This window comes from Orcinus orca, chromosome 9, assembly GCF_937001465.1.
Source record: "Orcinus orca chromosome 9, mOrcOrc1.1, whole genome shotgun sequence".
In the NCBI taxonomy this organism is placed as follows: domain Eukaryota; kingdom Metazoa; phylum Chordata; class Mammalia; order Artiodactyla; family Delphinidae; genus Orcinus; species Orcinus orca.
In genome coordinates, this window is record NC_064567.1 from 23515086 (window position 1) to 23539868 (window position 24783).

Genomic DNA, 24783 nt, shown 5'->3' on the forward strand with positions numbered 1-24783 from the left:
TCTCCCCAGAGCCTGGCACATTGCACAGTTTCTGCCCTTCCTGTCCATGCTGGCACGGTGGGGCCTCATGGCTGTGCCCCAGGAGGGGGCTGTGCCCCATGAGAGAGCTGTGCCCCGAGAGCCGTGCTGGGGCCCAAGGAGGAGAGGATGGAATCCTAGAGGCTGGGCTAAGGACTCCCCGGTCCTCTGCCAAAAAGGCAGCTGTCACCTTGGGGAGGTTTGCAGGATGCGTCAATGCCAAGAGCTCCCCTACAGGCTGGGCATCTGTCCTCCGAGTCAGCAATAGGTCAGAAAGCAAAGCTGGGGACCCGGGGGCTTCCCTGGTGGCGCAGTGGTTAAGAATCGCACGCCAGGGGCTTCCCTGGTGGCGCAGTGGTTGAGAGTCTGCCTGCCGATGCAGGGGACGCGGGTTCGTGCCCCGGTCCGGGAAGATCCCACTTGCCGCGGAGCAGCTGCGCCCGTGAGCCATGGCCTCTGAGCCTGCGCGTCGGGAGGCTGTGCTCCGCAACGGGAGAGGCCACAACAGTGAGAGGCCACAACAGTGAGAGGCCCGCATACTACAAAAAAAAAAAAAAAAAAAAAGAATCTCATGCCAATGCAGGGGACACGGGTTCGAGCCCTGGTCCGGGAAGATCCCACATGTCGCCGAGCAACTAAGCCCGTGTGCCACAACTACTGATCCTGTGCTCTAGAGCACACGAGCCACAACTACCAAAGCCCCGCGTGCCTAGAGCCCGTGCTCTACAACAAGAGAAGCCACCGCAATGAGAAGCCCGTGCACCGCAACAAAGAGTAGCCCGTGCTCATCCCAACTAGAGAAAGCCTGCACGCAGCAACGAAGACCAAACACAGCCAAAAAAACAAAGGTGCTGGGGGCCTTGTTTCCAGAAGGTTCAGTTCTGTGGCCCATTTGGACCTTGATCATTGTCATTTAGGGCTCTGTCAAATAATCACTGGGGGATATTTCTTAAAAAGATGTAAATGCTGGGACTTCCCTGGTGGCACAGTGGTTAAGAATCCGCCTGCCAATGCAGGGCACACAGCTTCAAGCCCTAGTCCAGGAAGATCCCACATGCTGCGGAACAACTAACCCCCCGTGCCACAACTACTGAGCCTGTGCTCTAGAGCCCACGAGCCACAACTACTGAGCCCAAGTGCCACAACTACTGAAGCCTGTGCAGATAGAGCCTGTGCTCTGCAACAAGAGAAGCCACCGTAATAAGAAGCCGATGCACCGCAACAAAGAGTAGCCCCTGCTCTACGCAGCTAGAGGAAGGCCACACGCAGCAATGAAGACCCAAAAATAAATTTAAAAAAAGATAAAAGTTTAAATGCTGCCCAAGCAGTGCCTGAATTGGAGGGTGGGAGTGAGGGAGCAGGAATGTTGAAGATCTGCACGTTTCATCCATTATTCATTCTTGAGGCTTTTACATCCTCTCACTCTCACCCCAGTGGGGTCAGCTAGGTATTATTAGCCCTGTTGCAGATGAGGCAATGGAGGCTCCAAATGTCTGGAATTGTCTGAGAACGCTGGGAGCAGTATTCAGCTGGGGCGGAATCAAAGTCTCTAGACTCCAAGTCCTTTTCACTGCTCTCTAGCACCCCCATCCCAATGTTGCTATGAGGGAGGGACCCCCTTGTCTCTAGTGGAGGCCTTGGGAAGAAGCCCGAGCTGCATAAATCCCAGCTGGCGGGATTGGCTTACTCAGCAGAGCCCCCTACCCCTGGCCTTTGCAGCATCCTGGATTGCCTGCTGGGGGGCAAGTTGCTCACCTGGGCACGGGTGGGCTGGGGTTTTGTGAGCCTAGGAAGAGGCTGCAGCATTGGAGGAGGAGGAAGAAGCGATTCCGGGTGAGCACACTCAGTAAAATGGGGGAGAAACAAAGGCCACCTGGTGGCGGGGAGGTCCCCCACAGCTAGGGGTTTTATGGTTGTGCCTGGAGTGGGGATTTCTTGGTAGGTGAGGTCCTTCTACAGCATCAGTTCAGGGCCCATGGGGCTAGGATTATATACCAAATATAGCAAATAAAAAACCAGGGCACCCAGTTAAATGTGAATTTCAGATAAACAGTGGATCAGGGCTTCCCTGGTGGTACAGTGGTTAAGAGTCCACCTGCCAATGCAAGGGACATGGGTTCGAGCCCTGGTCCGGGAAGATCCCACATGCCGCGGAGCACATAAGCCCGTGCGCCACAACTACTGAGCCTGTGCTCTGGAGCCGTGAGCTACAACTACTGAGCCCATGAGCCACAACTACTGAAGCCTGCATGCCTAGAGCCTCTGCTCTGCAGCAAGAGAGGCCACCACAGTGAGAAGCCCTCACACGGCAACGAAGACCCAACGCAGCCAAAAATAAATAAATAAATTTATTATTAAAAAAACCCAAAAAACCAGTGGATCATTTTTTAGTATAAGTATACCCCAGATAAACAACAGATACATTTTTAGTATGAATATGTCCCAAATATTGCATGGGGCATACTTATACTAAATACATTTACCGATAGACTTTTAGCCCTGAGTGTGGGGTAATATTGGGTTGGCCAAAAAGTTCGTTCGGGTTTTTGTAAGCCGTTACAGGAAAAAACCGAACGAACTTTTTTGGCCAACCTAGTATTTTTGTGAGGGGTCCTTTCAAATGTCCCTTCAGATCTTAAAGCTCAGATGAAAAATTACTGGTTTGAAAAATTACTCCCATTATGATTATATTACTAGTGCTCAGTTCGACTGCTGACAGTAACAGTGTGGGATAATAGGACTTAGAGTTTCACTGAGAACAAGTGCATTAAATACAAAGCATTGTGTTAAAGGGTCCGAAGTCATCCGAGTCCAGAGCACTGGGAAAGAGCTTCAGAGAAGGGAGCTGCCGAGCAGGCAGGCCGGCAGGCGGGGCACCCACGAGACCACAGGTGACCGGCGCCTGCCCTCCCCGGCCAGTGCCCTTGCACCAGCCCCGGGCGGCGGGGCAGAGTTCAGTTGTGTGAGCGGAAAAACGGGCCAGAAGCGCGGGTCGCCGCAGCGCCAGGCTGGCCTGGGGGACGCGGCAAAGGGACCTGGGGGCGCCCCGGGCCCGTCGCTTCCTCTTTGCCCCATCTGCGTTGTTGGGATAAGCATTGCTGACTCAAGGGAAGAAGGAAAAAGAGAAACTGGGGAAAAGCCAGCAGACAAAACCAACAATAAAACGAAATTTGCTGATCGAGTGGAATTCTCTCCGGAGACCCAGCAAGTTGCGCACGCGGCTGGGCGCCAGCGGGGCCAGCGGCAGCGCGTTCTGCGCCCCTGCCCGGGATGCGCGGTAAACCTGGCCGTTCCCGTGCCTCCCGAGGCCGGGGGCAGGAATCTAGGAGGAAGACCCCTACCGGAGGCAAGCCTGAGACCCTCCGGAACCGGGTCGGAGGAAGGGCGACTGAGACCCGGCTCGCCCCTTCGGCCCGAGAAAGGGGCACAGGGCGGGCTCCCTGAAGAGCAGGGGGCGGGGTCGCAAAGGCGTTTGTGGAAATAAACCCCGTCCAGGACAAAAGGGAAAGGAAAGGAGCAACTCAAAGGTTTCATGAGGATTTGGGGGTGGGCTGTCTCCTCCGACTCCACTCTCATACTGTGGGATTCCTAATCGCCCTCTAAGAGAAACAGCGCCCCTGATCAGCCAGAAATGAGCCCTGGGAAGAGGGGAAAAAGATAATGTGGCCGGTAAAGCACCCCTGGCTCGCCCACCACAGGCAGCCCTGGCTCTTCTAGCAGAGCGTTGATTATGCACCAGACCCCGTGCGAGCAGTTTTACATGCATTATCTCATTCATCATCACAACCAACCCGGGAGGCAGGCACATTACCATCCCCTGGGCTGGGAGAGATTGAGTAGCTTGCCCAATCACACAACTGGTAAAGGTGGCAGCCTCTGAGCCCAGCTTTTAACCCTGAACCATCCTGTTTCCTGCTGGACCCAGATAAGGCTTCAGATTCCTTCTCAACACAGAACTGGGGATGGCCACTACCCACAGACCTAAGTTGGCACAAGGAATAAAACTGTTTTCCAAACGTGTTATATTGGTGCGTTGGCTCAGATGCAAATTATTGCGGCCGCTGGATGATTTGGCTGGGGCTGTAGAAGGGCCTCACCTCCCACCTGATACGTTTATGTGTGGAATCGTAGAATAATTAATCTAGAATAGAACTAAAAAATGGAGTCCAGCATGTGGGTTTTTCAGATGAGGAAGCTGAGGCCCAGAGAAGTGAACACGCTTGCCCAGGGCCACCCAGCATCAGAATTAGAATCCGGCATCTGGCATCCCAGTGGGAGGGGCCCTTGTTAACCCTCCCCATGGCTGCACTGCTCTCTGGGAGCGCAGACCTCGCTTCTGGCCTGCCCCTTTCAGCGGAGTTTGGAAGTCCACAGGCAGAGCTGGAACCCACGGCTTCTGTCCCGCGGCGGAGCGGTTTCTGGGCGGGGCACAGGCAGGCGGCAGAGGTGGTGGAGAAGTTCGCGATCCCAAGCCCTGGGCGCGCAGGACCAGACTGGGCCTCCCTGGCCAAACGCCACCTGGCGGTGGAAGCCGGGAGAGGGCGCGAGGCCTTGCCGGGACCCAGCATGGCATGTCTGGGAGAGGAGGGTGGGCCAGCGTTTGTTGGGCAGCCACTAGGCGCTGGGCAAAAATCAGGGTTAAATCAGCTTAAAGGATTGGCAACCACGGCGTCCCCAGCCCAGGTCCCAGGGCAACCTGGTTCCCGTCTAGCCAGTGTTAGATGGCCCTGAAGCTGCCTTCTCAGACGCTTGACACAGGATTACAAAATGTGGTTGTCACAGACATCCCCCTCCACACACACTTCAACATAAAGGCCCTTTCTCTGCTGTTTATCCTCATTAAATATTGGATTATTTCAACAACTATTTACATATAAAGAAACATGAACAGTAATCTGCATAAAACTCAGCAGAACACACACACCTGGATATGTGAGGATGGGGTGCATCTCCGCTATGGGGTGAGAACAGGAAGGCTCCCGCAGGTGAAACTCGCCGGTGGTGCCCCAGGTTCTGTGCTTTCCTCTTTCTTTCATCTAAACAGCACAGAAAACCAGAGAGACAGGCTGGAGAGCTGCTGTGACTCGCCCCAGCTAACCCAGCTAAAGTGACAGGACGCCACAAACCAGACCCCAGATACCCTGACTCAGGCCTGCATGTGGTTTATTGAGGGCCACCCCCAAATTCCTCCCCTCCCCAGATCTGTCAAGATTCCTAAAACTTTGCTGTTATAGGCCCCTAACTCTATGTACTGCTGGAGAGCTTGGAGGTTTCGAGAATTTCCTCTCTAAACAAATCACGCTGGAAAGAACGCTTCATTGGTCACTATTACTTGTAACAGGATTCTGGCACCTGCAGAAGTGAGGGAGTGGGGGGGGGTATGGCAGGGACACCGGGACCCCAAAGATCACCTTCGTGTGTTTCTCACAACTTTGGCAGCCTCTTCTGCCCTCTGTGCAGCTGTCTGCCCAGCTGGAGTATGAGCTCCTCTATTTGCTATTATTTGCTCTTGTTCCTCCTGAGCCTGTACAGTGCGTGGCACGTAGTAGGCACTCAGGAAATGTTTGCCAAACAACTGTCTGTGCCCCAGCTCCTCACTTGTCATAATTTAATTGGCCTGACCCAGAACCTGCCAGGATTTGCCAAAGGGCTGCCCTTCACACTTCTCCCCCACCCCTCCCACTCCCAGGCAGCCCAAGGATGAGCATAGTGGCAAGAGAGGCCACAGGATTCCTCTAGAAATGTTTTTCATAAGCTAGGCTCCAGCGAGGGATTTGGGAATTCCTTAAACAGCCAGTGTGCATTTGGGCATAAACGCTTGGCCTGCCAGCTCCCCAACATGTCTATTAAAGGCATCCATCAAGCAGTCCTCCTGGCCAGGCAGGGCTGGGCAGGGAGCTCCAGACCTCCAGGATGCTGCACAGAACCCCTTGGGGCTGCCTGTTCTGGGCCAGCGCCGCCCTCTCCCTGGGCCCGCCTGTGGGCCGCAGCTGGGCCCTGAGACAGCAGCTGCTCATCCTCCCTCCTGGGCTGGGGACACATCTGCATCGGACAGTGCCCAGATTGATCCCTATTACCCGCCCTGCTGACTGTGCAGGAGCAGAGCGTTTTCTGCAGCCTCCAACCCTATCCCCTGGGAAAACAAAGCTGGATGTTCCCGCAGCCAGTGTCCTCACTAACCAAGGAGATTATGGCCGTGTCTGGTTCTAGGAAGAGCGAGGCCAGAGTGTGTTCTTAGGAGGGCAGGAAGTCACCAAGGAATCTCGAAGCTCCCCAAATGGGGCAAGTGGAGCGAGGCTGTGAGACCAAGTGATGCAACATGAACAAGAGGAAAATTAGAGAAAGGGATAGGGGAGGAGGAGGAGCGTCTCTTGAAGATTTCTTTGTTTTAATAAATTTATTTTTTATTTGTTTATTTTTGGCTGCGTTGGGTCTTCGTTGCTGTGCGCAGGCTTTCTCTAGTTGGGGTGAGCAGGGCCTACTCTTCGTTGCGGTGCGTGGTGCGTGGACGTCTCACTGCAGTGGCTTCTCTTGCTGCGGAGCATGGGCTCTAGGCACGCAGGCTTCAGTAGTTGTGGCACACGAACTTAGTTGCTCTGCGGCATGTGGGATCTTCCCGGACCAGGGCTCAAACCCATGTCTCCTGCATTGGCAGGCAGATTCTTCACCACTGTGCCACCAGGGAAGTCCCCTCTTGCAGATTTTATTTATTTCTATTATCTTTGAAGTTAGACTTCAAATGGAATCAGGAGTGCAAAAGCAACAAAGAAGCAGGGAAGGGAAAAGTTGAGAGGTCAGATAGCTGATGTGTGCTTTGGGGACCAATGGGGGGCTTGCTCCATGCCCAACCCCACGCCAAAGGCAGAATGCCAGGAGTCACCCCACCCTTAGGGCTACACACAGGTGCCTGTGACAGAGGGGCTTCCTGGGCAGCATTTGATAGGAGACAGTAACATCCTGGAGGGCAGGGACCATGTCTCTCTGGCTCATTTCTGCATCTACAATGCCTAGTACAGAGCCTGGCATACAGTAGTTGCTCAGTAAATAATAGCTGTGTGCTAGGAGCTACGCAAAGCCTTTTGCACATGTAAATTCACCTTAACCTTTCACAAGGTTATGAGATGGCTACTGTTATCCTCATTTTACAGAAGAGAAGATGGAAGCGCAGAGAGGTTTAGTTACTTGCTCAAGGTCACACAGTTAAAAAGCAGCAGCGTTGGGATTTAGAGCCAAGCAGACTGATTTGAAAGACTGCTCGTACTCACCATGCTCTACACTCTTAAAAGGAGAGCAAAAAGAAAGAAAAATATCTTAGGGAATTGAAAGAGATCCTGGATATCATTTAAACCAAGCTCTTTGTTTTATCAATTAAGGATTAGAAAGCGGAAGAGACTTGCACTAGCCAGCTATTGGCAGAGCCAGGATTAGAACCCAGATCTCCTGGCTGGAGCCTTCTACTCCACCAGCTTGTCTTGGAAGAGAACAACCAGAACCCTCCAGGGTTTGTAAACTAGATTTTTAATAGCATCAGTGTCCAGTAGGCTTGGGAAAACAGTGGAAACCGGACATTTTCTCTCTCTCCTCAGCCTTCCCTCAACACCTCGCTCTGGCCAGGCTGGCTCTCTAGGGTTCTTCAGGCCATGGCATCCCAGCCCAGCTGGAAGACATTGAGGCTTCAGGTCTCTGGGAGGTGGGTGGGAGGTGTCCCCGAGGGAAGCTGTCCAGGCCGGCCCTTGGGAATCAGGGCTCTGTCTGAGGCACCCAGTCCTCCAGGCCCCAGCCCAGGACATGAGGGTGTCCCGAGTGGACTTTCCATGCTTGGACTGCAGCATAAATTCCCAGTTCTTCAGCAACCTGACTACTTGCAATTTTCAGGGTAATTTTTCTCCCAGGGCGTTTGTTCTGGATCACTAATGTCTGGTATATAAGATATCATTTTTGATTCAACATACTTAAAACTCATTTTTCCCCTAGACAAGACAAATTGAATTTGTCTTCCCATATGGGGCCTTTCAAAAAGATTGGTGCTGGGATGCACTGGGTTCCCAGAGTGATGTCATTTGATTAATCCTGACTTTCTTTTCCCACTTATGGGCGGGGAGGTAATTGCAGATATTACAACTGGGAGAAGGTGTGATTGGATTTTTCTCCTATAGGGGAAAACAAATCCTTTCACGTGGGTGAGTTTCTGGCATCCGCTGTTTTTCTCTGACGCTTGGCGAACCTTCTAGAATAGAAGTCTCCCAGCAGCATGCAGCCTGATGGCCCAGGGAAAACTTCGCTCAAGCCGGGGAGGGCAGGCTGAGCTGACTGGATCCTTTCTCTTCCGGCCCGCGCAGACTTTGAAAAGCCCTGCCCTGTTCACCTCAAACAACGCTGGGAAAGCTCTCTGATCTACTAAGCCCCACTGTGAGATCTGGGGCCAACACAGAGTGGGTTTCCCGGATGCTTCTGAGGCCCGGTCACTTCCTCTCCTGCCAGCCGGCCCAGGACTTTGCCAATGAGCCCCAGGGGCAGGGCTGGAAGGGTGGGGTCATGGCCCACTTTTGCAGGGGGCGCCATTTACCTCAGCCACCTATGCATTGCTCAGGACGCAGGCAGAGGGTCTGGGTGAGAGGGTCCCTGGAGGTTTCTAGGGGTAGGACAAAAGAATGGGGGGGGGTCCCCAGTTCCCCAGAGGCTCTTCCTCCCATGACAGGAGGCACTGTCTCCTCTGGCCACCCTGCCGCCTTCCTTTCTTTGGTGATGAGCCGAATCTGTGAGTTGTGAGGAGGCCGAGGACGGCCGCCAGCTGTCTCTCTGACGGGGCTTGTCAGCGAGGAGTTCGAGCCCTGGGGAAAAGGCAGTGAGGTGGGTGCGGGAGAAGAGAGGCCTTGGACTGGAAGCCCCCAGCATATCAGGCTGGAGTTTCCACTCAACCTGAGACTTCGCCAGCACTCCGGGCCTGGCTAGACTTGTCCCCTCCCTCTCTGTGACCAAAGCCCCAGTCCCATACCTGGACCAGCTACCAGCCCCTGTGAGGAGAGAAGGAGCTGGATAGGCGAGGAGGAGTCCCATAGCAGGGCTGAAGCTGCTTGTGGGTGACCCCCAAGTGCCGACACGCTGGGCAGCACTCTAGTCATTGCTGCTGGGGGCACCATGGCCCAGTGTTTGTACTTCGGTCCTTCTGAGCTCCTGCAGTTTGCATACCGCAAACTAATTCCACTGGGGAGTTAGCTCTGATTAACTCTGCAGCAATAAAGTCTAATCTTGTTAAATAAATGAACCCATGAATAAAGGCCTGCTTATTCCTGCCCATATTTTCCTGCTGCCCAAGGCAACGTAGCTCTGTGACCTTCAGCCAGTCACTTAACCTCTCTGAGTCTATTTCTGTATCTAAAGAAAATGAGTGTAATACTATCCCCCTTTGCCCTGGTTATCGTGGGGATCAAATGTAATAATGTGTGTGAAAGTCTTTTCTAGATGTCAAGGTGCTCTTCTCCTGTAAGGAGTCATTAAGATCATCGTGCTTATGGTAACGTGCCCAGAACCACCGTGCCTGACAGTATAAAGTGTCAGCAGCAGGTATTCCACTATAAGGGAGGAAAAAAGGAAGCAGTTTTCCCAGTGGAAAAAGCATGACCCCAGACAAAGCGGAGAGACCAATAATATAACCCAAATAAGAGCAATGACAACTTGGATGACTTCATACCAAGGCCCAGTCCAGGATAACCAATAACAAAATGATCCCCATTCTTATCAGGAGAAGTTCTTAGCATCCAGGACAATCATTCCACCCTTTTCTAAGTCCAGGGTCAAAGGCTATTTTTAAATTTGATGCTGTGTAGTTGAAGTTAAGGGCCAGTCGGAGCTGGTTTTAGATCCTTGTACAAAAAAGTAAGTGGTCAAAGTGAGTTTCTTCTCTTCCCTTTCTCAGAAAGAAACCCTAAGTGGAATAATGCTATGGAAGGCTGTCAGGAATCAGAGGAGCCAGGACAGAGATGCTCAGAGCATTCCTGGAGGGGATCAGCTATTCCTTCTGTCTTCCTAAAGTCCATTCCTGTCTCTCTTTTTGGTACCAGAACCCTCTTTTTTGGGGGGAGACTACCCCTTCCCTATTCTCATTCCAAGTAGCATTGCCTTCTTCCCCAGTTTCTGGAAAGACTCAAATTTGACCAATCAGAATACTGCATCCTCCTGGCCACAGTGATTAGTTCAGCAATAGGCATGTGACCCAAGCCAGGTCCCAGAAGAGTCAGTCCTGGGACTTTTGTTAGAACAATTAGGAAGGAGATGTTCTCTTTCCCACGTAGTTGCCAAGCTGGAAGGTAGAAGCCTGGAGTTTTTGTGGTCACCTTTGCTACCATCTAAGAATGATGCCAATGTTGAAGAAAGTAGAGCTGAGAGATAGAGAATGATTCCTTTTGACATGGTTTGAGCACTGGTTTAGCCGCACAGGAAAGGTAAGGCAGGGCAGGGTGGGGGGGAATACGTTCCACCGCCCACAGGAACCACAGATAGTACAGGACCCTGTATACACTATGCTTTTTCCTATACATACCTACCTATGGCAAAATTTAATTTATAAGTTAGGCATAGTAAGAGATTAACAACAATGATTATAATAAAATGAAACAATTTTAACAGTATAGTGTAATAAAAGTTATGTGAATGTGGTCTCTCTCACCATCAAAATATCTTATTGTACAAATTTAATGCCTTTTCCGTCTTATCTAAGCAGTGACCACTCACTGTGGCCATAACTTTTGCAGTTTGAGGTATGTCAGCAAAGCTATAACAAGTTTCTTTTTCCTTCTTCACAATTTCATGGGTAGAAGATTCGTTCTTCCTGTGGACCTTAGCAACCTCAGCGTACGAGTTTTTTCTTTTCCTTATTAAGTCCAGAACTTTCAACCTTTTCACCTAAAGGCACCATATGGCTTCTCTTTGGCACATCTGAATTACCAGCATCACTACTCTTGTGATTTGGGGCCATTATTAAGTAAAACAAGGGTTACTTGAACACAAGCACGGCGATACTGAGACAGTGGATCTGATGACCAAGATGGCTACTAAGTAATTGGTGGGATACACTGGACAAAGGGGATGGTTCATGTCCTGGGCGAGAGATTTCATCCCACTATTCAGAATGGTGAGCAATTTGAAACTCATGAATTGTTTATTTCTGGAATTTTCCATGTAGTATTTTCAGACCCCAGTTGACTGAAAGTAACTGAAACCTCAGGAAACTGCGGCTAAGCGGGGAGTGCTGTATGTATATCCAGCCTGGGTGTTGCAAGTCTGAAGGCTCAGGTTCTAATCTTCAGGTGGGAGCCTTTGGGCAAGTCTTCTGAGACCTCTAAGCCTCGGTTGCATCATCCAATACATGGGATGAATAATGAACACCCTGCCACGCTCCCCCAAGGGTAGGAAGGTCATCGATCCCTCCTTCCTCAAGTGTGGAGGGCGTTTCCTGGGCTGTGTCCATGATCTCCAAATAATTACCAGGTTGTGAACACCAGTTCCAGATTTTGTGTCAGATGCAAGGTCCGAGCCCATGTGAGGAAGGGAGGGGTTTCCCTTTCCGTGACTCTCTCCCGACTGGGGGTGGGAAGGCTCTGCTTCCTGTGACTGCAGCTGCACCTGCTGGTTCTCCCTCAGATAAACACACACATTGTATGAACAGAAAAGGTGAAGCTGTGAGGGTTGGCATTTCCTCAGGACTTATGGCCAAGAAAGGGTGGGGAAGTCAGAGCAACTTCAGGCTTGGTTTTCTGACCTGTGATATTTCTGGGGTACATCTGCCCGGGATGAAATGCTGGCCTGAGACAGGAAGGCCCTGTCCGGGGTTCAGCGGCACTCAGTGCCCAGGGCCTGGCTTTGGCCCAATGGGGGAAGGAAGCCTCATGTACCTTCCAAACCGGGCCCTCAGCCTGCCCAGTTCTGCACACCTTGAACCTCCTGAAGCTCATATGGAGGGTGTGGGGAGGTGGTGGGGTGAGTAGTGCCCCTGCGCAGGGAGGGATCTGAAGGAAAAGGGATGAGCCTGCCCCTGGCTGTGGCCTGATCCGAAGTCCCAGGGACAAGGTTCTGAAGGTAGGCATGAAGTATCTTTTTTTTTTTTGCGGTACTCGGGCCTCTCACTGTTGTGGCCTCTCTCGCTGTGGAGCACAGGCTCCGGACGCGCAGGCTCAGCGGCCATGGCTCACGGGCCCAGCCGCTCCGCGGCATGTGGGATCTTCCCGGACCAGGGCACGAACCCGTGTCCCCTGCATCGGCAGGCGGACTCTCAACCACTGCGCCACCAGGGAAGCCCTCTTTTTTTTTAAACGATAACTTAAGTGGGAAAAAGAGACAAGAATCCCATTTTCCTTCACAAACGGGCTGAGGGCTTCTCTCTATATACAGTATGTTTAATATGCAGGAGAAACTGCATGGAGGGAGCACCTCGATTTTCCTTGGGAAGGGGAAGGGAAGGTCCATGGCTTCCACGGGTCACCCTGGGGCCCAGCAGGGATGAGGCAGAGCTCTCGGCCCTGATTTCCACTCCTTTGCTTTTTTTTTTTTTTTTTTAACCAGCATCAGGACTTGCCTTCCCAGCATCTTCAGCTGGCTCTTACCACTTTCTCCTTGTTTGATTTGCTAAATATCTGTTTTAGTTCGGTGTTTCACACCTGCTCTGACAGTCTACCGTTCCCCCCCTCCCCAGACCCTAGGACATCTGCCAGCCAGTGACATCAAACGTGAAGTTAAATGCAGCTTGGCTGCATGTCGTATCCTGACTCTCCGTCCTCCCTCCACCACCTCCTTCCTTCCAAGAATGCAGATGCCCAGACAGTGGAGGGGCTGAGCTGAGTGACCCTTCCCCCAAAATATTTATTCTGGAAATTTTATCCCAAAGTAGAGAGCCTGGTATAATGAACACTTAGGTACTCACCACCCAGCTTTAACAATGATCAACATTTTGCTGATTTTTTGATTTAACTTCACATATATATGTATATATATATATATATGCACACATATATATGTATACATACACATAACATATAAAAGAATATATTTCTTCCTGAAGTATTTAAAAATAAATCTCAGATATCATTGTATTTCCCCCTAAACTACTTCAGTTTGACTCTCTAATGAATAAGAAAGCTTTTAAAAATAATCACCATGCCATAATCAAAGCTAAGAAAATTAGCAATAATTCCCTGTCATAATCTAAAACAGAAGCCGTATTCAAGTTTCTGTCATTGCCTCAAAGCTGTCTTTCACAGTTGGTTTGGATCTATATCTTTGAACTCGAAAAGAAGTTTGCTGAGCAAATTAAGAGTGAGCAGGAATCTAATAAGAAGTTTAACCTTTAACGGCCAGGACTGTTTTCAAGTGTTTTGCAGAACTGGTTTACATGTACATAGTGGACTTGTTATACAAGAGTCCCAATTCCTTTGGTCACCAGGTAAGAACGGAGGGTCTGCATTGTGCCAGACACTATAGCCAGACAACAAGCGGGGTGACCCGCCCACAGAGGCTCACGGCCCAGAGCAGGAGGGATGTGGCGGTGAAACCTGTGCGAAAATGATTCCCTGTGAGCTAGTGCACGGGAGCAAACAGAGGCTGTGGGAGTTCAGTGAAAGGAAGAAATGCCAACATTAGGTCCCATTTTTGTAAGAAGACTTTTTATGCAGAAAATATTCAATAATTCAGACTCCTTTGATTTGGCCTGACCTTTCCTCCAGTCAGTTATCGTAAGGTGATGCCACAGGTTGAATGTTTGTGTTCCCCCCAAATTCATATGTTAAATCCTAACAACCAATGTGATGGTGTTAAAAACTGGGGCCTTTGGCAGGTGATTAGGTCATGACAGTTCCTAGATGGGATCAGTGCCCTTATAAGAGACCCCAGAGAACCCCCTAGCCCCTTCCGCCATGTGAGGACACGGTGAAAGATGTGGTCTATGAACCAGAAAGTGGGTCCTCACCACACACAAATTTTGTCCACAACAAAATCTGTTGGCACCTTGATCTTGGACTTCCAGCCTCCAGAACTGTGAGAAATAAATTTCTGTTATTTTTAAGCCACCCAGACTATGGTATTTAGTTATAGTATCCCGGACTCACTAAGACAGGTGATGTTTAACCTCATATATATTTCTCCTCTTTTTTTTTTTTTTTTTTTTGGCCACCCAGCTCGGCATGTGGAATCTTAGTTCCCTGACTAAGGATCGAACCCGTGCCCCCTCTGGTGGAAGCACAGAGCCCTAACCACTGGACCACCAGGGAATTCCTTATTTCTCCTCTTTTCATTCATCTCCTTTTTCCTTCCTGCCCCCTTTCCCCCTCCCTGCCTCCCTCCCTCGTTCTTTTCCTTCCTTCCTTCCTTCCTTCCCTCCCCCCTTCCTTCTTTCCTATCTTGTAATTCTTCCATCTTAGTCGAATCCCCTTCCTGTCCTTGACCTCTTTCCCAAGTCAAGCTTTCCTGGAGTGGATTCCTTTCTTCCTGAGGACCCCTCTCTTAGCCTTGTGCCCTGGGATGGCCCAGGGTTCCCTGAGCGTGGCTGTGTGGTTCCTGCACCTCTCTGGAACCTTGCTTCACAGTTCTCCCAGCATCCAAAACCACTCTATTTGCTCTGCAATTGTCTTCCTTGGAGTTCCTCCAAAAGCAGGACCTGAGACAAGGGTTCTGGTGCAGGAGGTAGATTTGGGAGGTGACCTGGGGAGGCAAGAGTGAAGAGTGGGGAGAGTGAGACGCGGAAGGAGGAAACGCCACCGAGAGCGCTTTAGTGATGTGGTGACTGGTGTGGGCACCTGGAGCTCAATCTGGGTAGAAGGCACCTTAGAACTGCCTCTGTGGAGGGTGGGAGGCTGGCCCCCACCTCCACTGGTTGGGACTTGCTTCTCCGGGGTCTTCACTCTCCCTCACTTTTGGGCTGACCCGTGTGGGCTGAGAGCGCTCCCTAAGGCTTCAACGTGGAGTGATGCGGGAGTGGTGTGTAGGGCTCAGCTGCACTGATCTCAGAGGTGGGCCGAGGGCATCAAACACGTCTGCTACATCAATCCTCATTCCTTTTGCTTCTCTGACTCATTAATACTAATAACGACAACATAAGTTATCGAGTGCTTTTTGTGTATCAGTCACTGGTTTATAGCTTCCCAACCATTTTACCACCTAATCTTCTAAAAACACCTATGCGGACAGTGCTATTATACTCTCATTGTACAGATAATTCACCGAGGCTAAGAGAGGTTAGGTTGCTTAACCTTAGCCTTAACCTTGATGGTTAAGCACCCCACTGGTGAACTTAACCCAGGTGGATTTGTGTGGTCAGGCTTCACCTGACTCAGGTCCTGCTGTTAAAGCCTGCAGTAAATGGCTGGAAATTCCTTTTGGAAAAATAGGGTGTAATATTTTGGTTGTGTGCTGTTGTGCAGAAAGCTGCTGGGATGGGGTCTTCAGAAACGTCCTCCTGGGTTGATCTGAGGTTTTTCTCACTAGACTCAGCTGAAGTCTTGCCTTTGGAGGTTGAACGTGACCAGAAGCTGCCCCAAGACTCTGCCAGGTGCTTGGCAGTTGTGAGCTGCTGCCTCAGGGGAGCACGACAGGATGCCTGAGGAGGGAAAAGGATCTGGAAGTACAGCTTGAAAAACACACCCTTCCACTCTGACCCTGGGAGTCGCCTCACAGAGGAGCGAATGGCACCCCTGCCGGAGACCGTGCTACTGGGGGCTGCTTTCCCAAGCCGGCAGCTGGAGGTGGGCGGGGGCTTCTCAGGCTGTGTCTGCTCAGAAATGAGAGGGCTCAGACGGTCCCAGCCCCTGTTCCGCACCTCAGGCGGGCAGGGACTGGGGAGGATCATGGCATCAGCACCTTCCAGGTCCCTGGGGATGACTGAAAGGAAAATGTTGTAAGAGATGGACCGTGGCCTGGACTTCTCAGAAACATGGGCCAAAAAATTCTCTCTTTTCTATTTAAGTTGGTTTGCCTTGGGTTTCTGGCCTAAAGAAGCCAGACACTTCCCCCCAAAGCTGCCAAGTGACCCACTTAGGCTGCTCTGGCCACATCTGACTGCCCCCCTTCTGCAGTCTCCCCTCTGTCAGGAGCTTGATCTCCCTGCCCCTCCCCACCCAGGAAAAAGGATGGGCAGCTGTCCTCTTCACTGGAGGTGAATTTGCACCCGTTTGCTCCCTGGTCCCAGATCACTGACATTTAAAGCCTGCTGCTAATTGTGATGTGACAAGAAGGAGATTCACTTAAATCTACTCTAAGCCAGACACTGCTAGGTCATTATCTCATTAAACTCTCCAGAGCCGTGAGCAATTATTTTTGGCGGGGGGAAGGGGGCCCTTGAAATCACCCATGGAAGTGACTGCCTTCGATGGGCCAGCCCCCTGGGTCCTCTCTGGGGCTTGGGTTGAAACTCTCAGGTCCAAACTGCACCACGGAGCTGAGTGGCTGTGCTCTGTGCCCTCGACCAGAAAAGGCCTGTCTTTTGGAGTCTGTGCACCTGGTCTGTTATTGGGTTGCATGTTTTTTGTTTGTGGTTTTGTTGTGGTTGTTCTTTTTTAGTTTTTGTTTTTGAAATAATGTGGTGCTTGGTTTTTCTCAAGGATGATTCGTAGACTGGTGCAGAATGTGCTCTGAGCTTTGGGGGAATCCTTTAGCCTGAATAACTGGCGGCCTGCTATGGCCAAGCCGGGGCAGAGCTGACCCCAGGGATGGACGGGGGCCAGCCAGGCGGTGCCCTGTCACACACAAGCAGCTCTTCCGAAGCCCCTCCAGGACAGGCGACAGCAAACAAAGACCGAGGGGCAAAGGAAATTTATTTGGACTTTTTGGAACAAAAAAATTGTTTTATGTTACAGAAAAACACAATCGTTTACATTTTGGAAGCTTCACACTCTGGGAATGAGCCCTAGTGCCAGGTTTTGTGGGCAAAAGGCTTAAAACACCCCAGCCTGCCTGGGTGGCTGTAATTATCAGGACTAATTTTCCAGAGCAGGTCTGACTCTGTCCGTCACATGAGTCTCACTCTAGAACTTTTGACTCTTTCAGTAGCAAACATCTTTACCCCTGAATTCCTCTTCAACATGACCCTTCCCCTCCCATCTTTCCATTCTCTGCCTTCCTTTGTAACTGGCTAATTACCCTGTCACCTTGGTGTCTCAGCACCAAAGCTTCAATAAAACAGCCTCCTCCCTCCAGGCAATTCACTTCCCTCACCTCCTGCAAAATGGGCCTCGGAACTCCTCTCTTCCAGCAAGCACTCCAGTTCTCCCTGCCCAACCCTGTTCGTATCTCCAGAGACCATTACCTGGCTCAAGGGACACGCTGGGGGGTCAGAGGACCTGGGTTCTAGTCCTGGTCCTGCCACCTGTCTGCTGTTATGGTCTTAGGTATCTTCTTACTTTTAAATTCTCAGCTATCCTGCTTCAAAGGGATGTGGCATCACAGTAATAGATGCTGACATGCCCTGAAAAGTAAAAATGCTACCGAGTGCAAGCAGGATTAGCCTGTGGGTCCTGGGCACCTCCCTCCTCAGCTCAGCATTTCCCACCTGCTGAGGACCGCACTGTGTCTCAGCTGCTCGGTTGCCATGGTGAAACGACAGCCTCTGCACGCTGTTGAGTGGGATTTTACCATCTGGAATGGAAGGTCCCTGAGGGTAGGGCTGGATTTTCATATTTATTTGGTGAGGTTCTCAGCCCATGGCACCAGTGGGGGCTGAGCACAAGCAGGTGCTCAGTCTGAAAACTGGTTGCTTAGATTCCAATTTCCTTGGGCAGATCCACCTCCTGTAATGCGATGACTGCATCACAGTGACAGGATGGTGGGAAACCCAAGCCCCCTCGTTTGTTCTACTGGACATGACCTCTAGAGAGAAGGGCGCTGCTGGAGGCTGGTCCTGGGGTCCTGGGACTCACTGACCCAGTGTTGACCCAGGTCTTGGGACCATCTGCTAAAGCCCACAGACCCCCTACAGATTTCACCCTCCCACTGGAATAAAAATCCTTCCCAAATGGATGGGAAACATGGCCTTGCTTTGGGTGAGCATGCAAAACCCAAGTAGGGACACTACCATGTTATAAACCCGGTGTGGGATCCACCCAGACCATTCGAAGGCCCACGCCAAGGACCCCTGCTCTGGGGATCACTGTCTCCAATGTGGGGTCCTCACTCCCTGATAAGCAAGACCACTCTCTAGCGGTCAGAGAAGGCCAGAGCCCACCACTGCCCCAACAATCTCCAGCTTCAGCACCCTCACCACTCTGACCATGGGCGGCTGGCGAAACACCACAACCCTCCTGAAGGAGTCATCGCCTCTTCATGAAAACCACGAAGCTGAGAAAATGACCTCATCCCACCCAGAGAGCCCATCAGACAAACGTTATTCAGAAAATACATTCTGGATTCTTCCCCCTCCCACCAACACGTTCCCTACCTCCCATTGCACACGGCTATATGTTACACTTGACAAAATTCACCTTCTTCTTTTAAAAAATAACCTGGCACGTCGAGATCCATTCAGGGCAATGCCATTGCAAACACTGTAATTTAAAGTTAGTCACAGTAGGACTTCCCTGGTGGTGCAGTGGTTAAGAATCCACCTGCCAATGCGGGGGACACGGGTTCAAGCCCTGGTCCGGGAAGATCCCACTTGCCGCGGAGCAACTAAGCCCGTGCGCCACATCTACTGAGCCTGTGCTCTAGAGCCCGTGCTCCGCAACAAGAGAAGCCACCGCAATGAGAAGCCTGCGCACGGCAACGAAGAGTAGCCCTCTCTCGCCACAACTAGAGAAAGCCCACCCGCAGCAGCGAAGACCCAACGCAGCCCCCAAAAAAAAATAAATAAAAAAAAGTCAATCACAGTAGAAACAAAGCCAGTCTCTAGAAAACTGACTTGAGGACCCTCAAGTCAGTCAAAATGGGTTTGCCTTGGTCAGGCCCATTGATGGGATTGGAAACAGCACCCCAGCAGCATCCTGAGCCCTGGCTGACCCCAAAGAGCCTGGAAAAGCTGGCGTTTGGCTTCAAATCCATCCAGAATAAAATGCATAATAAATAAATAAATGCTTCCAACTTGTGTTGCGTGGGAGTATCCAGCTGTGTGTGCCTATAGCCTTCACGATGCTCCCCGGATTTTCAGAGGGAATCTTGCTTGATCGTGCAAAGGGTCTAAAATCACCCCGGGTCACGGTGAAGCATGCAGTGAGAGGGAGATGGAACAGGGAGGAAGACTTCTGTGAAAATCCCAGACCTAGTCCACTGTTTGCTGGATGGGCCCTCCTTCCCGGTGGGCACGGAACCATGTATTTACATCTCTGGTTTCCTGCCTTGGAGTTTTCTGCCTTTGGAAGAAGAGCAGCTTAGAGGAGTGACAGAGAAATGACCCGCAGGCCTGCATAAAGGATGTCCACACAGGCTCTCTTCTCCTGCAGACACCTGGAAGCTCAGGTTTCTTCCCTCAGCTTTGGGAAGAGAGGCTTTCAAGGCTTCAGCACCCAGGGCTGAGGTCCAGCTGCCGCAGCATGTCCTGCAGAGACCCCTGCAGCCTGCTCAGGGCCACCACCTCCGTGGAGTAGAGGGAGGCTTCCAGGACGCCGCCCAGGCTCTCCAAGGTCTCCAGGGCTCTGGCCTGGGGCAAGGGGCAGCTCTTGGAGGAGGCCAGCAGGTGGAGAAGGTCCCGGAGGTTCTCCAGGTCATTAGATATTTGGATCACATTTCTGGAAGGCAGACTGGTGAGGATCTGTTGGTAGATCGCCAATGTCTGGTCCATCTTGGACAAACTCAGGACAGGGGTGAGCCCAGGGATGAAGTCCAAACCAGTGACCCTCTGTTTGGAGGAGACGGACTGCTATGCAGGAGGAAGGGGAGAGGAAGAGCTCAGGGGAGAGAAGTCAGCTCCGCAAAGCCCCTGGCCCTTCCCGCGAGCGTGGAGGTGTCTCCTTTCCCCCTTCCGCACCATCCTGCCTAGGCCCTTATTTCTTGTGCCCACGTGGCTGCCAAGCCTCCAAGCTGGTCTCCCAGGCTTCTGTCTTCCTGCCCTTCCCAAACCACCCTGCCCTCCACTTCCAGACCAGCTTTAGCAGGCCATTTCCTCTTCCAGATGCCTCTGCTATAGAACCAGCCATGACTCCCTATTTCTTACTTACTGACTGAAGTCTCTTCCTCAGGCATTGAGGTCCTCCAGACATGCCCCTCCCCAACCCTTCCACCCACAGCGGACGCCTTCCTCCCAGACAGGTTCTCCACGAAGTCTCCCCCGCTTAGGGATCAAGGCCCCGTCTCACTCCTCCACTCCAATAACTCTGGTTACCAGGAGGGGCTCTCCCCCTCCCCCGCTGCCCGCAGCGCTCACTGCCTGCACCACACCTGTTGGGACACTCGGGGTCTGTCATGTTCAGCTTGTTGAATGACTATTTTGAAAGCAAGGAGACTTAAGCGTTTTTCCCTATGAAATGCTCAAGACGCTATCTAGTTCTGAGCTGTCCCTGCTTCCGGCCACCTAACGGCTCCCTGGCTGCCCAAGGCTACTGTTAGAAATCCAGAGAGGCCAGGAGATGTGGAAGTCTCTGGATTGCTCCATGCAGGTGGACAGGTTGGCTTTTAAGGCAGGGGGATAGCAAAAGCCACGTCTGAAAACCTTTGAAGAGGGCATGCTCTGTTCTGGTTCTGCAGGAGGGGTGTGTGTGTGGGGGGGGGTCACTTGCTTTATCTAATTTAATCTTGAAACGACCTTGTGAAGACTATTAAGGTAGTCCTATTATCTAGATGAGGAAACCAGGGTTTAAAGACATTGAGGAGCTTAACTAGCTTAAGATTTTACGGATAGAGAACAGAAGGGCGAGGATTCACACGTAGCCTTCCTAATTCTAAACACCAACCTCATCTGGGAAGTGGCTGAAGGTATAGGCTTGTGGACCCCAGAGAAAAGACCCAGGGGACATTGAGAGCTGTTTGCAAATACGTAGAGGGTTGTATGTGAAAGAGGGCTTGATAGGCAGGACCAGCAGTAATGAGGAGACGCTTCACAGGGTCAGCGTTCAGCTACCAGCCAGGAAGAATGCCTAATGATTAGAACGTTCTAGAGATGTGTTGGAGGCCCAGAGAGGGCGCTGCTGGGGCTCTGGTCATCTGCCAAGGGGACACCGGACCGGACCGTTATGCTCTGGTCCTGGGCACTAGGATTCCAGTCTGGGAGGAAGGGGAGTGAGGAGGTGGGAGGCAAGGGGAGATCAGGAGAGCAGAGGCAGCTGTCCATGCGGTCGGGAGGCGTCCAGGCCGCCAGGCCCCTTGCGCGAGGCTACACGGCCTCAGCCAACCTCTGAGGTCCGGTTTCCCCACGGGCCAGCCACAGTTCTACCTCATCTCCCAGGCCCTCCCTACCGTGTGTGATATGTCATTGATCCTGGTGACAATCGTCTTGATGAGGGTTTTGGTGTCATCCTGGACTTTTCGGATGGGCACAGCTTCAATGTAGGACAGATAGGGCCAAAGCCACAGGAATCGGCACAGGGGTCCACAACGCATTTTTCTTCCCGGGATGTGCTTCTGGGGCCTGAAAACAGAAGGAACCACATGTGGCATGTCGCTGGGATCTCAGAGAACACCCACAGGTCACGTGACCAACCACATTCTCAGATGCGGATAAAAACGAGATTTGCTTTCTGCTTGCGGTTATCATTTCCTCAAAGACAATTCATTGTCTAGAAATACAGTAATGAAATGCATTCCCTTGGGGAAAGGCATGGCCGCATCAAGGAAACCACGGTGAGGCGTGCTGTAGACCGCAGAGCAGGAAGACAGGGCATGAGTAAACGGACGGGCTTTTAAGGTATGGCTTGAATCCAGCCATTCACTAGCTTCATGACTTCAGGCGTATCCTATAACCGCTAAAAACTCCTGCCTGCGTCCCCTGCAATATACCTATCGCCAGGCTTTTATGAGGATCAAATTAGATAACGTGTGTGAAAGAGCTTTAAAGGTGTTGTGAGGTCTATTACTATCCTATTATTAGAGATCGTGTTACTGTCCTCTCCATTAACTCTCTCATGCCCTATTTCCATGATGGCATTTATCACTGGCTTTATTACTTCCTTTCTGTCCCACTGGGAGCCTGAATCCAACCGGCACTTATGGAAGGTCTGATAATACGTCAGATGCCGTGCTGGGCACCAAGGATGCCACAGTGGACAACGGATGTTCTCTACTCAAAGTGCTTACAGTTGAATAGGAGAGATAAACAGGTAAACACGCCATCCCAATACAGGAAGAAAGAGCTCTGCAAGAAGGACAAGATTTTGTGGGAATACAAAGGGGGGCTCCCTGGAAGAGGTGTCACCTGAGCTGGGTATTGAAGGCCAAGGAGGGATCAGGAAGAGTGTAAACTGGTTGCATAAGTGGCCAAGAAAACAGTCGGTGCAAAGGCATGAAGGCAGGAGAAAGTATATAACACGTTCACCCAGAATGTCTGAAACTTTCAAAGTCATGGAACCATGGATTCTAACAATAATATGCATGGAAATCCTTGATTAAGCAGCAAAGTTTTAATGAGATACATGAGGCAAAAGGTAATCAGGTTAAAGGTATGTGAGTCTGTGGCCAATGATCCGTGCTAAGTATGTGTGGATGAGCCTGAAATAATGATCAAGAGTAAGTAAATGTTAGCACGAAGGTCCTGGAGATGGCAAAAAAGTTCATCTCTGCTTTTTGTGTTCTGCCTCATCTGGGTCTTGATAAGAACAGGTAACACATTTTCTGTCCATAGGTGGCAATTTAGTATAATTCATATTCTGGCAATATAATAGAAATAAGCAGTCTTGGGAATTCCCTGGTGGTCCAGTGGTTAGGACTCGGTGCTTTCACTGTGGTGGCCCAGGTTCAATCCCTGGTTGGGGAACAAAGATCCTGCAGGCTGCGCAGTGCAGTAAAAAAAAAAAAAAAAAAAAAAAAATCTGTTTCTATATTATAATGCTTGATCAAAGGTATTTTTAAAAATTAATTAATTTGTTTTATGGCTGCGTTGAGTCTTCGTTGCTGTGCGCGGGCTTTCTTTTGTTGTGGAGCATGGTCTCTAGGTGCGCGGCCTTCAGTAGTTGTGGTGCACAGGCTTAGTTGCCCTGCGGCATGTGGAATCTTCCCGGAGCAGGGATCGAACCCGTGTCCCCTGCATTGGCAGAGCAGATTCTCAACCACTGTGCCACCAGAGAAGTCCTGTTTTTTTTAATCTGAATTTTACCGAAGGGGAAAAATGAGACTCAAGAAGATGCGCTAACTTGTCCAAAGTCAAACAAGTAAGCGGCAAAGCCAGGATTCACAGCCAAAGCTGCTTCACCCAGAAAGGCTGGGCGCTTTCTACCCTACCCCACCAGTTTCTCCAAGCTTTAAGGGAAAGCCCAAATTACAAGGCACTCCAATGACCAACCAAGGGCAGCTCCTGAGACCATGGCATTCGGGAAAAAATACCCTGCTCTATTCTAGGATGAAGCTATGAGATTGTACCCCTGTATCAACTTCATGTATGAAAAATACTAAGTAATTCGGGAGGGGGCATGTCAAATGTTTTTGTGCTTGTTCTCTCTCCTAAAAAGTTAATACTGCTTCTATTAACTCCTTATTCCCTGAGTAAACATGCCCACCAAATGTTTGAGGAATGGAGTTAAATAGTGCTAACCCCTCAGTGTGATTCCATGAAACCCTAGCAAAGGTGGAAGCACAGTGGTTAGGCCCCAAAGCTTCATCAGTGGGCTCTGCCCTTATTAGCTGTGTGTATCTGGGCAAGATATTTAATTCCCTAAAGCATCGGTTCCCATCAGTAAAATGGAATGAATCATACCACCTGGCTCAAAGGTTAATTGAAATGAACCTGTAAAGCCCCTGCCCATTGTGTGTGTGTGTGTGTGTGTGTGTGTGTGTGTGTGTAAGGGTGAGGGTTGGGGGCAGGGGGAGTAAATATCAGCTTTTTTTGAATTGTGTAGTTACTCAGCAGCGCTTGGAATGCTCTGGCAGCACTACCTGTAGCCAACCCTGAATCTAGCATTAGGCCCATCGCCTCGCCTGGGCCATCTCAAGAGGGTGCCTGGTATTTCTGGGTCCTCCCCCTGCAGCACAAGATAGAGTGGTAAACTTTTCTAGGATTCATGTGTTAATGACACCCTCCTTCCCAAGAGAATTTATTACCAGATTAACTCTGGTCATAGTCACTCTCACATAATGGCCACCCTTTAATACCTGAGTGGATAAACAGTTTTACTAGCTCCCTCTATCACCACGGATAACATGCTTCAGTGGGCGCTGAAAATAAATCATAGTTCCTTGAAACGCGGAATTGAGGAACTGCTGCTGAGTAAGTCTGCCTAAGAGGAGAGGCCAGGGTTAGGGGAGCTCCCTGGGGGGCGCTGCAGAGAGTACTCATAACAGGCCCATCTGAGATCAAAGTGATGGGGAGACCCTGGCCAACAGGCACACACAACATGAAACACACATGCTCACACACACACATATCAACACATTAACCCTTTAGTGAAGGCTCGTGATTGTCTCCAGTACCTATTGCCTCTTCGCAATTAGTAGCACATCCAGGTTTAGATAGAGGTGTGGCCATTCAGAATAAATACGATATTTCCCAGCCGGTGTGGCGATGCGACTAAATTCTGGCCAGCTGAATATAAGCAGAATGCGATGGGGCAGCTCTTGTGCTGTGTGCTTCTGCCCCTCCCTTTTCCATCCCTTCCTCCATCCTGATGCCTGAACTGTGGTTGTGGCAGCTGGCATTCTGGTGCTTCTTGGGTC

At 50.9% G+C, this 24783-nt stretch overlaps 1 protein-coding gene across 1 annotated transcript; it reads right to left on the reverse strand.

Annotated features, from left to right (window-relative positions):
• Nucleotides 1–16686: 16686 nt before the first annotated feature.
• LEP (leptin) lies at nt 16687–21544 on the reverse strand. Its single transcript, XM_033420178.2, has 2 exons — nt 21379–21544; nt 16687–19846 (listed from the first exon to the last, which is right to left on the reverse strand). The coding sequence occupies exons 1-2, from the start codon at nt 21520–21522 to the stop codon at nt 19487–19489; spliced, it is 504 nt and encodes a 167-aa protein (XP_033276069.1). The 5' UTR covers nt 21523–21544; the 3' UTR covers nt 16687–19486.
• Nucleotides 21545–24783: the final 3239 nt, after the last annotated feature.